The 17,515-nt window shown below is 44.3% G+C and overlaps 1 protein-coding gene across 3 annotated transcripts in view; it reads left to right on the top strand.

The window, feature by feature from the left end:
- The window catches only part of Znf346 (zinc finger protein 346), a 28,644-nt gene that overhangs the window by 2,197 nt on the left and 8,932 nt on the right, over window positions 1–17,515 (top strand). Inside the window, exons 2-5 of one of the 3 annotated variants that reach the window (XM_085831056.1) lie at window positions 6,618–6,721; window positions 7,261–7,353; window positions 9,041–9,185; window positions 15,937–16,122. In XM_085831056.1, the coding sequence (XP_085687182.1) occupies window positions 6,618–6,721; window positions 7,261–7,353; window positions 9,041–9,185; window positions 15,937–16,122 (528 nt within the window). Of the gene's footprint in view, window positions 1–6,617; window positions 6,722–7,260; window positions 7,354–9,040; window positions 9,186–15,888; window positions 16,123–17,515 lie in introns of all 3 variants that reach the window. The other 2 variants (XM_085831055.1, XM_085831057.1) reach the window with 2 other exon arrangements.

The following is a 17,515-nucleotide window of genomic DNA, read 5'->3' as shown; positions in this document are numbered from 1 at the left end:
TGGACCTCAGAGCCTTAGAGATGAAGACAATGCTGTTCTTACTCTGGAGTAGCTTGCAGTCCGTCCTGGAGGCAAGCACCAAAACAGTTGTATAACTTTCGTTTTTTAAAATCTTACTTTTGGGGCTGGTGAGATGGCTCAGTGGGTAAGAGCACCCGACTGCTCTTCCGAAGGTCCAGAGTTCAAATCCCAGCAACCACATGGTGGCTCACAACCATCCGCAACGAGATCTGGCGCCCTCTTCTGGAGTGTCTGAAGACAGCTACAGTGTACTTACATATAATAAATAAATAAATCTTTAACAAAAAAAAAATCTTACTTTTAATGATGGTTCTTAAATGTTTTAACCTCCCTTGTAACCTACCACCCACCAAAGGTAGTGGAAAAGAAAGGATACAGGGGAAGTGGACGGGTTTAGAAAGGTTCTTTGGAGCAACTCCTATCTGTGTTGTCTGGAAATCAGCAGTTCAGTTCACAGGTCAGCAGTCGACAGCATCTCAGTCCACTTGCAAACGCATCATGGATACACCAGTTCGGTAGAGTCGGGTTAGCAACTGTGGTGACACGACCTAGCAGAGACAGCCAGGTCTCAGCCTCGGCTCGAGTCCACAGGAGGGACAGCAGGGACACCAGAAGTTCTCAGCTGTGCCTCTCTCAGGGAAGCAAAGATCAGAGAAGACAAGAGACCTACAAACATTGCAGCTAGCTGTACCAGCAAGCCAAGCTCTATCTCCATCACTTGATAGAGTCCTATTTATATCCTCCCAACATCACGTGTACTCCACGTGCCTTGCCTCAGCACATGCATCCAATCAGCCAGAGTCTGAGGGGTCCTGACAGATGCAGCTCAACTACACAGTGTAAGGCCAACCAATACATGTGAGTCATTAGCAAAGAATCTTTCATCATGAGTCCTTTCACGTGCTTGCTTTAGCTGAACATCCTCTCTACTGTGTCTGCTTCAGCAAAATGTTCCTTCACAGGTCGGCCTTAGCCTTTCACCTGTGTCCACTTCAGGAAAACACTCCTTCACATGTTTGCCCCAGCAAGACACTATGCAACACAACTGACTCCAAAGAACCCTTAAATTCCCACTTCACAGTTAAATAATGTAAGGGGAGAGGGATGCCTCAGAATAGCAGATGCAGTGGCCTTGGGTGTCACGTACTTTGGTTGAGTCAGTTTGACATAGTGAAAGCTGGGAAACTGACCGATGAAGCAATGGGTTTCAAAGGGAACTCTCTTCCTGAAGTCTGACATTCTTCTCCCCTAATTTTTATAAATCATATCAATCCTCCACTCACCATTAGTCTAATGTATGGATTCACGTGCACTCTATTCAGTATTACCTTATTGTAATGCTTTCTAAGATTGTATTCTAACATAGCTAAAGCCTTTTCCCAGTGTTCTTAGATTCCAGATAGCAACAAGGAGTTTAACCTATTCAATAACCAATTAAGTACTAGTCATTATTTCACCTATCTACAAAAAGAGACTGGAATTCTCACTGAGATAGAAATTCTTATTACAGACTATATTCCGTGCCAACAGCAAATTAAGTAACTATACTGATAAATGGGAATTCTCCAGACATAGATAAGAATTAACAAGGCCTAAAAGTCCTTGACACTACTTTATTCCTGAGGCCAGGCAAGAGTTAATACCCCTCTAGCCCAATTAACTCTAAAGTGCAAAACTCAGCTGACCAGGAGCAGGTGCTATTCTCTAAGATAAACATAGTCCTTTTGAAGTCACTCCTCTTACATCTGGAGGGATGCTGATCCCTAGCTTAAACTTTGCAGTTACTCCCTTTGCACCCGGGAAACTTCAATGTACCGTATCTGTTATGTTTTACTATTGATGATATTCGCTGTAATATAATTAGTCTAAGCTCGACCAGAGAATTACATTCAGATTCAACACCTCTCTTGTGTGTTTGTCTGTCTGTCACGTCCTAATCTTTGCCCATCTACTCTAGAGAACCGTTTTATGCAGGCACGGGACCCAGAGGGTCTGCGGCACTTGGGGAAGTGTGCCCTGGACCTTAAAGCAGAGAACACAGCCGCTGCTTACATACGTGTAAGCATAATAATTAGTGCCCAGTTCCTGTCCCTGTTGAAAGTTCTCCAGTCACACTTCGATACCTCCAGCACTTACATTCTAATTATAGAATGTGTGTGCCCATGTCAGAGTACATACAGAGTACATACAGATGTGTTAGATCCCTTGGAACTGGAATTATAGGCAGCTGTGAACCAACATGGGAGCTGAGAACCAAACTCAGGCCCTCTAGAAGAAAAAAAGCATATGTTCTTATTGGCTAATCATCTCTGCAGCCCCAACTCAGTGACTTTTTTCTTTTTTTATATTTATTTATTTTATGTATGTGAGTGCACCCTGTAGCTGTACAGATGGTTGTGAGCCTTCGTGTGGTTGTTGGGAAATGAATCTTTAGGACCTCTGCTCGCTCCGATCAACTCCACTCGCTCAGTCCCTGCGTGCTCTGTCCCAAAGATTCATTTATTATTATACATAAGTACACTGTAGCTGACTTCTGGCACACCAGAAGAGGGCATCAGATCTCATTACAGGTAGTTGTGAGCCACCATGTCGTTGCTGGGATTTGAACTCAGGACCTTCAGAAGAGCAGTCTGTGCTCTTACCCGCTGAGCCATCTCACCAGCCCCTGACTTTTTTTCTTATGTGTATTTAGAGAGTACGTGGTACCATGGTGTGTATGGAGGTCAGAGAACAACTTGCAGGAGTTGGTTTTCTCCTTTCCCAATGTGGGTCCTGAAGATGTTACATTGGCTGGCTTGGAACACTCTGTGTAGACCAGGCTGAGGCCTCAAACTCACAGAATGCTGGAATTAAAGTTATGCACCACCATGTCTGGCTATCTTTTTTTTTTTTTTTTTTTTTTGGTTTTTCGAGACAGGGTTTCTCTGTGTAGCCCTGGCTGTCCTGGAACTCACTTTGTAGACCAGGCTAGCCTCGAACTAGGAAATCCACCTGCCTCTGCCTCCCAAGTGCTGGGATTAAAGGCATGGGCCACCATGCCCGGCTTATTTCTTCTTACATTTATGTATAAATGTGTGGGCATATGGGTGTCATAGCACTCCTGTGGAGATTAGAAGACAACCTGGAGTAGTCAGTGCTTTCCTTCTTCAGTGTGGATCTCAAGGATTGAACTCAGCAGTTTAGCTCAGCCTTGGCAGCAGCACCCAGCCCACTGAGCCGTGTCCCCAGCTCTTGTGTGTGTTTATAAACAGTGCCTTTTGAAGCACAATCAGCTTCTAGTGCACGAAAGAGCGTGTGGTGCTTGTTTTCTTTGCCTGTCTGCTCTCACTTAAAATCATACCCTGCAGTTCCATTCATTTTGCTGCAAATGACATATTCCACTGTCCTATGTGACTGTAGAGTATTCTATTGGATATCCGTACTGTGTTGTCTATATTCTTTTTATTTTGTTTATTTGTAAGTGCACACTGAGTGTGGACATGGCCACACTGCTGAGGCAGTTTGACACAGTTGCAGGAGCACTCTCCTTTGGTCAAGTGGGCTGCAGAAATCAAACTCGGAGTCTTGATTGGCAACGGGTGCCTTTGTCCCCAAACCATCCGTCTCACGTCTGTGCTCATCCGTGACTGACTTCATAGTTCAGATGGCCAATTGAGCCATTTCACACATGGTCAGGCAGAGGTCTGAACATGCTAGTTTAGTTCATTTCTTTAAGTGTATTTAATTGTTTCCAACAACTCTTGTTGGTATTTTGTATCAGGATAGTTGTACTTGGAGCTGGAAAGATGGCTCAGTAGGTAAGAGCCTGTCTCACTCTTCCAGAGGGACGCAAATGTAGTTACCAACAACCACAGCATGTGACTCTCAACACAATTAAAATAGCAAAAACCAATCTGAAAAAGAAAACAGGTGCTCTGTGAGGTTCTAGTTTTCTGGCCCCAAAGAGACCAGCAGAGAGAAAAACACAAGTCAGGATGTCCACTCATAGGCTCAAAACCTTATATGTCAGTGGCAACTGAGAGAAGCTTTGGAAGACCAGCGTATGCCAGCCAACAGACTAAAGAACTCTCACAGCCAATTATGGTGGCCAGAGTAAAATCCCTCCCAAAACAAAGTTTCAAAATCATGTAAAAGTTTAATGTAAAGAATTAAGGTTTAGAACTGGAGAGATGGCTCAGTGGTTAAGAGCACTGACTGCTCTTCCAGAGGTCATGAGTTCAATTCCCAGCAACCACATGGTGGCTCACCACCATCTCTAATGTGATCTGATGCCCTCTTCTAGTGTATGTCTGAAGACAGCTACAGTGTACTCATATAAATACAATAAAAATTAAGTTTTATATATGAACCATGCAAGATTTCTTAGCACTGATGCAAAGCCCAGCAATGACGCTGCAGTTGCACAAAGTGGAGGGGTGAGTTCCATGCTGCTAAATCAGTGGCAAACAGGCTCCCAGTCCTTCCCCTGCTTGGTCTGTCTGTATGTGTGTCTTTCTCTCCCTCCCTCCATCTATCTTCGCCCTCCCCAGCTATCTCTCTTTCTCCCCACCCATGTGTATGTCTGTCCCAGAAGAAGGAGAGCACTTAGTGCCTCAGCATTAAGGGACACGTGGTCCATTTTGTGAGCAGGGAACAGGGTAGAGATGAGTAAAGTTCTGTCTCGAAGCTGGGCTGAGTGGTAGGAAGCTCACCTGGTATTCACAGGACCCTAGGTGTTGGGAGGTAGGGTATCAGCTGGTCTAACCATTTTGACTTGGTTACATCTGATGAAAAAAGAGAAAAGTAAAGATGAAGTTATTCAAACCACCTAAAACTGAAGGCCTCACCGCTGGGTATGGTTCTTGGTTCGGTCAGTTTCCTGCACTCTTCCTGCTCAGTAGGACTCCCTCCACAGCGCAGTGAGGTTTCCTATAGCAGGAGATTTCCTAGGCTCTACTGGCTCTCAGAGATGCAGACGGATGCTTGTGGAGAGCCAGCCGTATACACTAACCTGAAAGTTACCATCCAAAAGTGAGGGATCAGATTGCCGCTTTCACACTTTGCAATTACTTGGAATGGTTGCTATAGCCAGATGGTGCCCCATACCTTTAACCCCACACTCAGGCATAAGCAGGCAGATCTCTGTGAGTTCAAGGCTAGCCTGGTCTACATAGCAAGTTCCAGGGCTACATAATAGGCTAGAAAATTGGCTCAACGGTTAAAAGCACTGGTTTCTCTTGCAAAGTACCCAGGTTCCATGTCCAGAACCCATTTGGCAATTCACAACTGTCTGTAACCCTGTTTCCCCGGGATCCAATACCTTCTTTATAATGACCTCCATGGTGCACACATATGCATGCAAGCAAAATATTCATGTGCATATGTAGGCTTAGATTTTTTGAAAACCTACTTTAATGAAGGCTCTTAAATGCTCCTTTCTAACCCAGCAACCAAAGGTTGCTGAAAGATGGTTACTAGGACAAGGGGGATGTGGACCTGTTTAGAAGCAGTTCTTTGGGGCGATTCCAATCTTCATTGTCAGGATATCAGCAGTCCAGTCCAACACATCAAACACAAATCAATAGCAGTGGCTAAATGAATTAGAACTCACAAGAGTCCTCATAAGTGTCAGGAAGCAGCCAGAATACCACGAGAAGTTCATTTTTCTCTACAAAGTCACGACAAGGGAATGTCAGTGAAGACCAGCAGAGCATTGCAGTGCAAGTCAATGCACAAGCACCTTTCACTGTCTGCTGGGTTATACTTACACTCTCTGCAAACATCACACAAGCACCTTTCACTGTCTGCTGAGTTATACTTACACTCTCTGCAAACATCACACAAGCACCTTTCACTGTCTGCTGGGTTATACTTACACTCTCTGCAAACATCCCATATCCTTTCAAGTGTCTGCCTCAGCAAAACATCCTATCAATGGACAGCTTCCAGGAAAACACCACATGACACAACCGAGTCTCCAAAGAAACCTGAAATTTCCCCTTGACACATGAATAAGTAATTTTTAACTCAAGTGTTCAGCTGTCTCATAAGGAATGCAAACTCATGCCTTAGGTGTGTACTGTCCTTTTCCAATACCTATCTCTCCTCTAATGCTTAAGTCTATATTAAAACTCTTGTAGATGTCATTGTTATTTCAGACAGGAACTCATTATATAGCCCTATACAGCCTTGAACTTAACTATGTAGACTAGGCTGGCCTTGAACTCAGATTCCTCTGGCTCTGCCACTTGAGTGTTGTTATTTAAAGTGAACATCTCTACATCCTGCTTTAACACCACTTCATAGTCCCCAGATAAACTTTTTTCTAAAAACTGACAGTGCATGAAGTTAGGCAGAAGGATCGCTTGAGGCAGGAATTCATGGGCAGCATGGGACAACCTCATCTCACATAACAACAGTATGACTAGGTAAAGAGCATTGGCCTGTATCAAATGAACAATAATGCAGGAAGTTTGTAAGCATAGCAGGAGTCATGGCACAGTGGAACTGAAGGTCAGATCTGCATATGTGTTAATATGGATTGGTGTCTGATAGATCAGCGACAGTGCTATTGCGATCACATCTGTCAACCTACATGATTTCTTTTCCCTCTGTAGTGGAACACATGATCCAGAAGAACCAGTGTCTCTTCACCAGCACCCAGTGTAAGGTCTGCTGTGCCATGCTGATTTCTGAGTCTCAGAAGCTAGCGCATTACCAGGTAGGCAATTTCTACTGTCTTCGTGCGTTTACCTTCCGGGTCCAGCACCAAGGCCTCGCTTCTTCTGCCTTACACAGCAGAAGCTCCTTCTTGCACAGCTACCACGTTTCCTTCATACATGTTTGCTAGGACTTGAAATTGACTTAGTTTCTGTGACTCTCATCTCTCCTATGCAAGACAGGATCGTTATATGCAGATCTTTCAGTACAATTTGATGCAGTAGGAAATATGAGCTTTGGCTTTACCTAGACCTGAATTTGAAGCCAACTCTGTTACTCATTGTAGGCAAGAAATTTCACTATACTTGGCCTTAGCTTCATCTTGTACAAAATAACAGTATTTTCATAGATTGTTGGAGGCTAAATTTAATAGCATGTAAAGGGCCTAGCACATGGTAGGGACTCGATAAATGAAGTTTTCTTCCCCCATTTTCTCTTCCTTAGAAGTTTTTGTGAGGATGATCAGGTGAGAATCTGGTATGGCCTGATTGTCTTCGCTGTGAAATGATGTTTGGCTATCTTTTTGCTGGGTTCTTGCAGAGCAAAAAACATGCCAACAAAGTGAAGAGATTCCTAGCAATCCATGGAATGGAGACAATAAAGGGGGACGTGAAGAGGCTAGACTCAGATCAGGTAACACAGCTGCCTTGTTGACACTGCTTGCTTCCCGAGCAGGTTTGTGTGGTGTGAGCGTGGGCTTTGGTTCAGACTGACTCGGCTGCAAATCCCAGTGTTGGTATCTAACTTGGGCAAGCCTTATAACTCTTCAGCCTTGATTTCTTCCTCTGTTAAAAACCAAACATACTTCTAAGCATGGTGGTGTGCAAAGCACTTGGAAGTGGAGGCAGGAGGATCAGCAGTAGGAGGTTATCTTAGGCTTCATAGCAAGTTTGAAGCCAGCCTGGGCTACATGACAGACTGTCTCAAGACAAAAAACAAACAAACAAACAAAAAGTATAGCTACCTTTCAGGATTTTTCCTAAGTTGAGAAAAGACTTATAAAACAGCGCCAGACCCAAAATCCGTAATGTAGCAACAGTTCAGTAAATGGACCGTTGTTAGGCTCCGCCCTGCCACCCAGAGGGTTATCGACGTGGACAGAGTAAAGGGACACTGCTGTTCTTGAGCTGTGGAGAAAGACAAAGTTCAGCATTTACCTGACAAATGAGGACAAGAAGTGCCTTCTCAGACACGACGCAGTACACTTACTTTATCTTAGAATTGCTGTAAGAATTACAGAGAAGTCAGTTCCTGAGTGTGCTGTGCCTTTCAGAGTGTGGGCATTCTGCACAGCATGGTGAGAAAGTCGGTGGGCAAGGCTCCTTAACGTATTAGATAGGAGACCTTGAGCAAGTCACCTTACCTCTCGGAAAGTCACTCATAGCTTGCTCATGTTGTGAGGTAAAACTTCAGTACCCAGTAAATGGTCAGTAACTACGAGATTACTCTCCAGACTGCTGGTTCCTGTTACAGTGGCCAGTGGTTTAAAGGGGCCTTGCATGTCCCTTTCAGAAATCACTTCCTGGTTGCCCCTCTGGTTTAGATCCACAGGGGCACGATCATTTCACCTTTCTGCTTCAGTTTTTAGATGACTGAGTAGCTCAGGTGAGATCACAGCACCCACCACCAGCTAGGAATCACCAAGCCCAAACCATCTGCAGTGAAATGTTGAAGAAACACCTTGTTCAGGGGACATTCTTTCTCAGGAAGATTGAAATACACTTTCTAGCCTAACTATAGTAACAAGTGGAACCCACTGACGTGTTTTTTCTAAGAGCCTTGGGTATCTACTGTGTGCTAGACACAGCAGGGTACAAGGGTAGGAAACAATGAGTCAAGTTGTCCATGTCCAGCATTGCACACATAAAAGGCTCCTCAGCTGTAATGCTGTCCGTCAGGCGACAAAGGCTGTAATAGTTGTCTGATACACTCTGGGAACACAGGTGAGGAACAACCTTAACCCTTCCTGGATAAGCACAGCACGGGCCTTGGTGATTGTTTACCAATGTTTTTAAGGTAAAAGTCACTGAATGGCTGATAGCAGACCTAATTAATGCCAGGCAGGAATAAGAGGGAACATTCTAGAGAGTAGGAATAACCCAAGAAAATTGAGGAAGTGACAGAATAAAATGGGAAATTATGCATGGAGCCTGACGAGAAATAGCTGGAGAAGACTCTGTAAAGGTATGTTTCAGTTATGTTGTGGGTAGCATGTGAAGGTGGTCTTAAATGTCCACCAGCCAATGGGCAGTGGGGAACCATTGGAGGTTTTCTGGATGGGCACTGGCATGATCAGACCTGTGTTCTCTCTCCCAACCAGAAGAGCAGCAGAAGCAAAGACAAGAACCACTGCTGCCCCATCTGTAACATGACCTTTTCCTCCCCTGCTGTGGCACAGTCGCACTACCTGGGGAAGACCCACGCAAAGAGCCTAAAGCTGAAGCAGCAGTCCACTAAGGGGGCAGGTACTGCGCTTCCTGAGTAGTGCTTGGGGACCCCCTCCCATCCTCAGGGCACCATTGCCAGCAGTCCACTAAGGGGGCAGGTACTGCGCTTCCTGAGTAGTGCTTGGGGCCCTCCCATCCTCAGGGCACCATTGCCAGGTGCTTCCAGAATGCTCACTGGAGCCTCAGAATGCAGACTGGGACTCAGAGTTTTCAGACTTTTGAGAGCCCTGAAAAATCCAAGTATGAGTTGGAGATGTAAGTCAGTTGGTGGAGTTCTTCCCTAGTGTGCACAGAGAATACTTCCCTAGCTTTCATCCCCAGCCTTTATCAGCCGGATGTGGTACACACTTTCAGTCTCAGCACTCATACAATGGAGGCAGCTACCATATGGAGTTTGAGCAACCTGGATTATGTGAGAGCCTGTCTAAAATACATACATACCATAATAGACCCGGCTTTACTGAGATTGGGCCTCATAACGTGGTTCGCTTTACTTCCTTTTGTGTGATTCTATCAGATGTTATATAGAAGCTTCTTAGCCTATAATTACTGTCCTGAGCAGTAATTGTAACTCAGGAGGGCCAAGGGCCTGCTGCATACTGTGAGCATTCTGCTGCCTGTCTCCCTCTTACTTCTTCCATCGTCCCACCACCCACCTGCTCTTACTGCTGAGAGTTGCCAGTTGACAGCTAAATCCTCATCCTCACGGACTCGGGTTATGCCCTGCTCAGTCTGACCTGCAAAGGCTGCCTGTTCTAAATGCAGGCTTGCCTTCAAAGCAGGCCACTCTAGCAAGCTGTTTGCAGCTGCTGTGAATCCACTCCCCAGCACTGACTTCACATTCAGCTTTCTTTGTTCTCTCGCCGTTAGTACAGCCGTCACTTTCATCCTGTTAACCCCGAATCCTGAGGTTTTCAACCTAGGCTAACTTCAGTTAGTCACGAGTGGGAGGCCTTTGATTTCTGTTTCACTGGTGTGCATGCATGTGGGTGTGTGTGGGTGTGGGTGTATGTTCGTGTGTGTATTATTCTCTAGTTTGGACCAAGACCATGCTATTAATAGAACTTTTGATTCTTTTGTTTTATTTCATCATTGAAGCAAGACTACAGTGTTTTAGAAGGTTTTGGAGATATGATGGAAAATTTTACTCATAGTTGTACCCAAACGTAGTTATTCATGGTCTGAAACAGTAGAATATAGACTGAGTCAGAGCAGCACAGACTTAAGTCAGGCGCTTTTCTTTACCATTTGTGTCTGTACCTCTGCACCTGTAAAGTGTCAGTGCCACCTGCTTTGGAGCTTGTGAAGATAATTATGGCCGCCCTGGCACACATCGCCATTCCAAGCATGGGAAAGTAGAGGCAGGAAGGTCAGGATTCAGTGCCACTTTGGCTGCCAATTTGAGACCAGCCTGGCCTATATGACACCCAAAAAGATAAGAGGCAAACACCCCTCACTCTCAAAAAATGCCTAGGGTACAGCAGATAGTCACTGAACAACAACTGTCATCACTGTTGTTACCATTAAAAAGCCAGTGCATGGAGCCTCTCGTAAAATGCAGTCATTAATCAGGAAGCCACCCTTGCAACCTTCCTAATGCTGTGGCCCTTTACCGCAGTTAATGTATTAAACAGGCCCTCAAGTTGTAGTGACTGCAGCTATGAAATTAGTTCCATTGCTGCTTCATAACTGTAATTTGGCTACTGTTATGAATGATAATGTGAATATCTGTGTTTTCCGATGGACTTAGATGACCCTTGTGAAAGGGTCATTCAGTCTCAAAGGGGTCATGACCCACAAATTGAGAACCCGTGATCTAGAGTCTGCCACAGACCTTGATCATGGTTGACCTGTTGACTATGATGAGTATTGATTGATGTTGTCTACGCTGAGAACCTGTAAACAATAGCACATGACACGTGAGCATTAGGCCAAGGAAAATGATCTTAGCTGAGTTTCTAATGCCACAGACTTAGCTTCCCACAGTGGGAAAATTTGGTGGAATATGACTTCTCCTAATACTTCTGTTCTAAACAGTAAGTTATCTTCCATAGTCACGTCCAGCCATTGCCACATGTAACTTTGTGTTGCAATTAGTGCATCAACCATGTGTATTCTGCTATCACTTTTCATTTAGCCTTATAGTTTAAAGATACATCCATATTGTCCATGGGTTTACTATAACTCCAGTCCTGAAACTGAGCATTTGTGTGCATGCAAGTGAGACAAACATGCTGTAGAAAATACAGAGAAAGTGCAAGGAATTCCCATAACTTTACCATTCCAGGTTAAGTGCTGTTAACCTAGAGTCCTGGGTTCTTACAGCCGTGTGCACCATGTGTGTTTGTGTACCTGCTTGTATTATGTTTGTTTTCTGTTCATCCAGGTTGACTCCATATAGAATATATAATTTCTGTTTCTGTAAAAACGATGCACATATATGAATAATTCTAATTCAACATGCAAAACATTCAAAGAAGCAGACAATATGCCACCCAAGTCTTCTAGGGAGAGCATTGTCAGCAGTGGCTCCTGCTTATAGGCATCCTGGCTACAAGCAAGTTCTAGGCCAACCATATGTTACATGACATACTTCATGTATACATGTACATATGTGTGAAGTGTATATGTGTATGTATAGGTGATATTTTTAAATGCTGGTATACTTATATAGGTTATACAAAAACCTTTTAACACTGATATGACCATATTATTTATAATATATTAAACCTTCCTGTATATTTCTTCATTTAATATAACATTTCCTCATGTTGGGGCTAGAGAAATGGCTCAGGAGTTAGAAATGTGTTATACTCTTGCAGAGGTCCCAAGTTCAGTTCCCAGCAGCAGTGTGGGGCAGCTCAGAAACCCTGGTAACTACAGCTCTAAGCAGTCCATCACTCTGGCTTCCAGGGCACTGCTCACATGTGCACATAGCCGTACAGACACAAAGGTCAGAGACAATCTTTGATAGCACACTTTGTGTATTTCAGGTATTTCTTAAGAGAATGCTCTAGGGCTGGTGAGATGGCTCAGTGGGTAAGGGCACCCGACTGCTCTTTCGAAGGTCCAGAGTTCAAATCCCAGCAACCACATGGTGGCTCACAACCATCCGTAACGTGATCTGGCGCCCTCTTCTGGAGTGTCTGAAGACAGCTACAGTGTACTTACATATAATCAATAAATAAATCTTTTAAAAAAAAAAAAAAAAAAAAAAAGAGAATGCTCTAGCTCTCGCTGGCCCTGGGTGTCTGTCAACAGCTGCTCTGGCTTACAGCTCACTGAGTTCCTCCCCTCCAATGCGGTCTTTCCTTAAGCAATAGTATTTATTTTTATGTATATGGATGTTTTGTCTTCTTGTATGTCACTATGTATGTGCACTGCCCACAGAGGGCACCAAATCTCTAGGACTGAGATTGGTGCTAAGAATTGATCCCAAGTCCTTTGGAAGATCAGTCAGTGCTACTAAGCACTAAGCCATCTCTTCAGCCTCACCCTCTAGAATATTTTAAAGAACAACCTTGGGCCCACAAGATGGCTCAGTGAATCACAGTGTTTGCCACACAATCCTGGGGGCCTGCGTCTGACTCTCAGAACCCATGTGGAAGGGAGAGGAGAGAACTGGATCACAAAGTTGTCCTCTAACTTCCACACATGTACTCTGGCATGCACACTATGTGCACACACCTATGACTGCACAAACACGCACACGTTCAATAATAATAGGTTAAAAATGTTTTAAAGTGGGGACTGGAGAGACAGCTCAGTGGTAAAAACACTGGCTCCTGGTTCAATTCCCAGCACCCACATGGTGGCTCATTACCATGTGTAACTCTAGCCCCAAGGGACCTGATGCCTTCTTCTGGCCTCTGTGGGCACTAATATACATTCAGGTAGACATACGCATAATAAATAGATGAATAAAAATTTCAAAATAATCTAAAAAGAGTAAAAAAACAAAACAAAACAAAAAAGCCAGGCAGTGGTGGCATACACCTTGAATTCTAGCACTCATGGTCTAGAGTTCAAGGCTAGCTTGGCCTATAGAGTGAGTTCCAGAATAGCTAGAGCTACACAGAGGAACCATGTCTCAAATAAATAAATAGATAAGTAAAGAATTTGAGCCGGGCGGTGGTGGCGCACGCCTTTAATCCCAGCACTTGGGAGGCAGAGACAGGTGGATTTCTGAGTTCGAGGCCAGCCTGGTCTACAAAGTGAGTTCCAGGACAGCCAGGGCTATGCAGAGAAACCCTGTCTCGAAAAACAAAAAAAAAAAAAAAAAAAAAAAAAGAATTTGAAGGGGCAGGACGCTGAGAAAATGGCTCAGCAGGTAAAGGTGCCTGCTGATAACCTGAGTTATCCCTGGACTCACGTGGTAGAATCACCATGACAAGACTACGTGCAGGCCAGCCTTTGAATTCCACATGCACACATAATGAATCAATAGACTATAATAAAAACTTAACAAGAAGGATCTTAGCTTTTATTAGTCCCAGCATTTTTTAGGCTAACCCAGGAGGATCTTGCATTAGATATGCTATCTCAAAATAATCATCATCATCATAATATTATTATTATTGTTACAAGCCAGACATAACGGTTCACTCCTATAATCTCATACTTGGGAGGCGAAGGCCTGAGGATTACACTAAGTTTGAGACTGGTCTGGGCTATAAAACAAGACCCTGTCACCAAAAACCCTAAATGACGTATTTCTAGATTTCTCTCAGAAATCTACATCAATTTGTAAGAATAGAGAGTGCTGAAGACACACTCCTCACTCTGTGACTTTGCATCTCCCACACAATCATGCATGGTTTTGTTTTTGTTTTTTTGTTTTTTTATGTAAGTGAAGCTAGGCATACATGCCTATAATTCCAGTATTCAGAGGCAAAGATTGAGGACTGCTGCAGGTTCAAGGCCAGCATGGTCTACATATCAAGTTCTAGGTCACTAGGGGTATATAGTGAGACCCTGTATTCAAAAGGAGAAAGAAAAGCTATATGGTTATGCACTCCTTTAATCCCGGCACTCAGAAAGCAGAGGCAGATGGAGCTCTGTGAGTTCGAGGCCAGCCTGGTCTGCAAAGCTAATTCGGGGACAGCCAGAGCTACACAAAGAAACCATGTCTCACAAAACTGAAAAAAGGAAAAAATGTTTTATAATCTATTTTTTTCAACTCAATACCACAAACTAAACACTCTCATTAACTATTTTATATGTGCTTCACTTTCTGAATGACTTGCTGAAACAGAGTCCGTGGCCAGAGAAAATGTGTCGTGAGTGTTGTCGCCTGCTACAAATCCTCAGTGGTAAGGGAAATGGTAAGAGGTGGCAAAGGACCTAAAAGCCCTTTATGAGCTCTGCTCACCTGCACCCTTCTCTCCCACGGCCAGGACCAGGGGTCTGGGCCCTTCATGTCTGCAGTAGTGGCTGTAAGGTTAATACCATTCAAACTGACCACACAAATTTGTTAGTCATGGCATCTACTCTGGAAAGCAGCTATCTGGCCCGCTTTCAACATTAGCACCAACATCAGCACTCAGACATACGCCCATACCAGACTCTGATTAACTGGTTTCAGTTTAAAAAAACAGATTCATCTTTATTTTTAAAAGTGTGTGTGTGTGTGTGTGTGTGTGTGTGTGTGTGTGTGTGTATGTATGTATGTATGTATGTATGTATGTGTTTGTGTATGTGTGGCCTGCGAAGGCCAGAGCAATTGGATACCCCTGTGCTGGAGAGTTAGAGGCACTGTCAAGCCACCTGACAAGGGTGCTATGAATTGAAGTCAGATCCTCTGGAAGAACAGTAGGCCTTCTTAACCACTGAACCAAGTCTCTCCATCCCTTGACTAAGTGACTTCTCTGAGCAGGATTCTGAAGGCGAAATTGTCAGTGGTAGCCGGCAGATCCACTTGCTTCTGTCTTGAGCCTTGGGGTCCCACGGTCTAGAGGTCTCTCACTAACTTGGTGATCTTGAGCAAATCAGTTTTGCTGTCTAAGCACTGGTCTTCCCTGTGATATGGCAAAATGGTACCTCCTTCATTGGAGTACTTCTGAGAACCTAAAGGGAAACTGTGATTACAAAATGTGTTTTGTCCCTCACATTGGCTAGAATTTAATATGGTCTAACAGGCATCTTGGCCAGGTGTGGTGACACACACTTTAATCCCAGCCTGGTTTATATCTTGAATTTTAGACCTCCAGGGAGCTACATAGTGAGACCCTCAGAAAAACTATATCTAAATAAATAGTAAAAGGCATTCCTAATCTGCTTGCCTGCCTTTGTTTGTACAGGCTCAGAGCTCCAATGCCTACTTCAGCTTTATAATAGGTATTTGAGGATGGAGATGAAATATTCTTATCCTTCTTATCCTACCTGCTTTGAAATTCCATGGAATTCTGAGGTCTAGAGACTGCAAGTATACAATCAGGGAACTAAATAGCACAATGAGAGCCTCTTCAGAGTATGAAATCCTTAGGGCTCCTGTGCCTAGTGCTGGTGAACAAGTCAGTTGTTCATGGAGCTCACTGAGGTCTTGCCACTGTTGCCACCCAGAGCATTCATGGTGTGACTATTCACAGCGTGACTTTGAGGCAGTGTCTCATCCCTCAGTGTGGTGAGTGGCACTGCCTTCCTTTCTCTTGAAGTGTACTCAAAACCTGGGCGCCTTCTGGCTTGTTGTTTCATTGTTTCTGTTTGAACTCTCTTACCACAGCTTTGTCGAAACACCTTACAAATCCTTTCCTTGTGGCCTCCACCTTAGCCTTGCAGCAGAATAGAGAGATGCTAGACCCAGACAAATTCTGCAGCCTCTGCCATTCAACATTCAACGACCCTGCCATGGCTCAGCAACATTATATGGGCAAGAGACACAGGAAGCAGGAGACTAAGCTCAAACTCATGGCACACTATGGGCGGCTGGCGGACCCTGCTGTCTCTGACTTAGCAGGTGAGAAGGCCCCACTCCTGTGCAGAGTTGGACCGGGAACTGAGCACTAGGTTCCCTGCACGCCCAGAGAAGCACTGTTGTTGCATAGTCTAAAGCAGGGTTTGCACGCACAGAGAGCAGACAGGCAAGCCAGACTTGGTGGTGTGTACGTAATCCCAACATTTGGGAGGTTGAGGCGGGAGGAGCAAGGTCAAGGACAGTCTGGAATACATAGTGGAACATGTCTTGAGAGGATGCAGGAGAACAAGCAGAAATGGGATGACATGGTCCAGAGACAGCATGGGCAGCGGAAGAGGGTTAGGCACTCCTAGCCTACACCGATGTTGCTACCTTTCAGTCTTCAAAGTTCTGTGGAAGCCAGGCATGGTGGCACATGATTAGTGTCAGTACTCAGGAGACAGAGATAGGTAGATTTCTGTGAGTGTGAGGCTAGCCTGGTCTACATAACACAATCCAAGACAGCCAGTACTACATAGAAGGACCCTGTCTCCAAAACAGAAAAACCAAAACAATAGAAACCCAAATTTGTGTGGGAGTTTCTTGTGGTTTCATTATCATTAGCTCCGTTTCAATGCTGGGATGAAATCTAGGGCCTTGTACATGCTGAGCAACCATTGCCACTGAACTACAGTCTCCACTAAGATTCCTCTTAGTTTTCAATGTATGACTAAAGTTTAGAAATTTTAAACTCTGAGTAAAACCCTCTCTATAAGTCAGATTTTGGTCAAGAGTACCAGTTTTTGTTTGTTTGTTTTGTTTTGTTTTTAGATTTATTTATTTATTTTATGAATACACTGCCATTCTTCAGACACACCAGAAGGGGGCATCAAATCCCATTTTACAGATGGTTGTGAGCCACCATGTGGTTGCTGGAAATTGAACTCAGGTCCTCTGGAAGAGCAGTGCTCTTAACCGCTGAGCCATCTCTCTGCCCCAAGAGCTACCAGTTTTTAATCTCTGGTTTGAAGGAGTTTTGGTTTTACTTTTTTGTAATTTATTTTTTGGCCAGTTAGTATACACTTATATATCTTAGCAGAGGCAGGTGGATCTTTGAGTTCAAGGACAGCCTGATCTTCATACCTGGTAGGGCTACATAGGAGGCAGGGGAGTCAATTTTAATCCTGTGTGTCTGTGGGTTCGTAAGTGCAGGTGCCCAAGGATGAGAGAAGAGGGTGTTGGCTCCCTGGAACTGGAGTTAGAGGTGGTTGAGCCATGTGACATAAGTGCTGGAAACTGAACTCGGGTCCTCTGGAAAAACAGCAAGTAATCTTAACCTGCCTAGCATCTCCCCAGCCCTGACCTCCGATCCAAGCTAGGTTACATCCACATTATAGACTGAAGGCCTCAACAGCCTTACCAGAGTTTGAGCATGTTTAGGGCATCTCTTTCCACA

The sequence above is a fragment of the Mus caroli genome, unplaced genomic scaffold, assembly GCF_978045245.1.
Source record: "Mus caroli unplaced genomic scaffold, Mus_caroli_1 scaffold_15, whole genome shotgun sequence".
In the NCBI taxonomy this organism is placed as follows: Eukaryota; Metazoa; Chordata; class Mammalia; order Rodentia; family Muridae; genus Mus; species Mus caroli.
The sequence above is the reverse complement of the archived record's forward strand: the minus strand, read 5'-3'. Positions and strand labels throughout refer to the sequence as shown.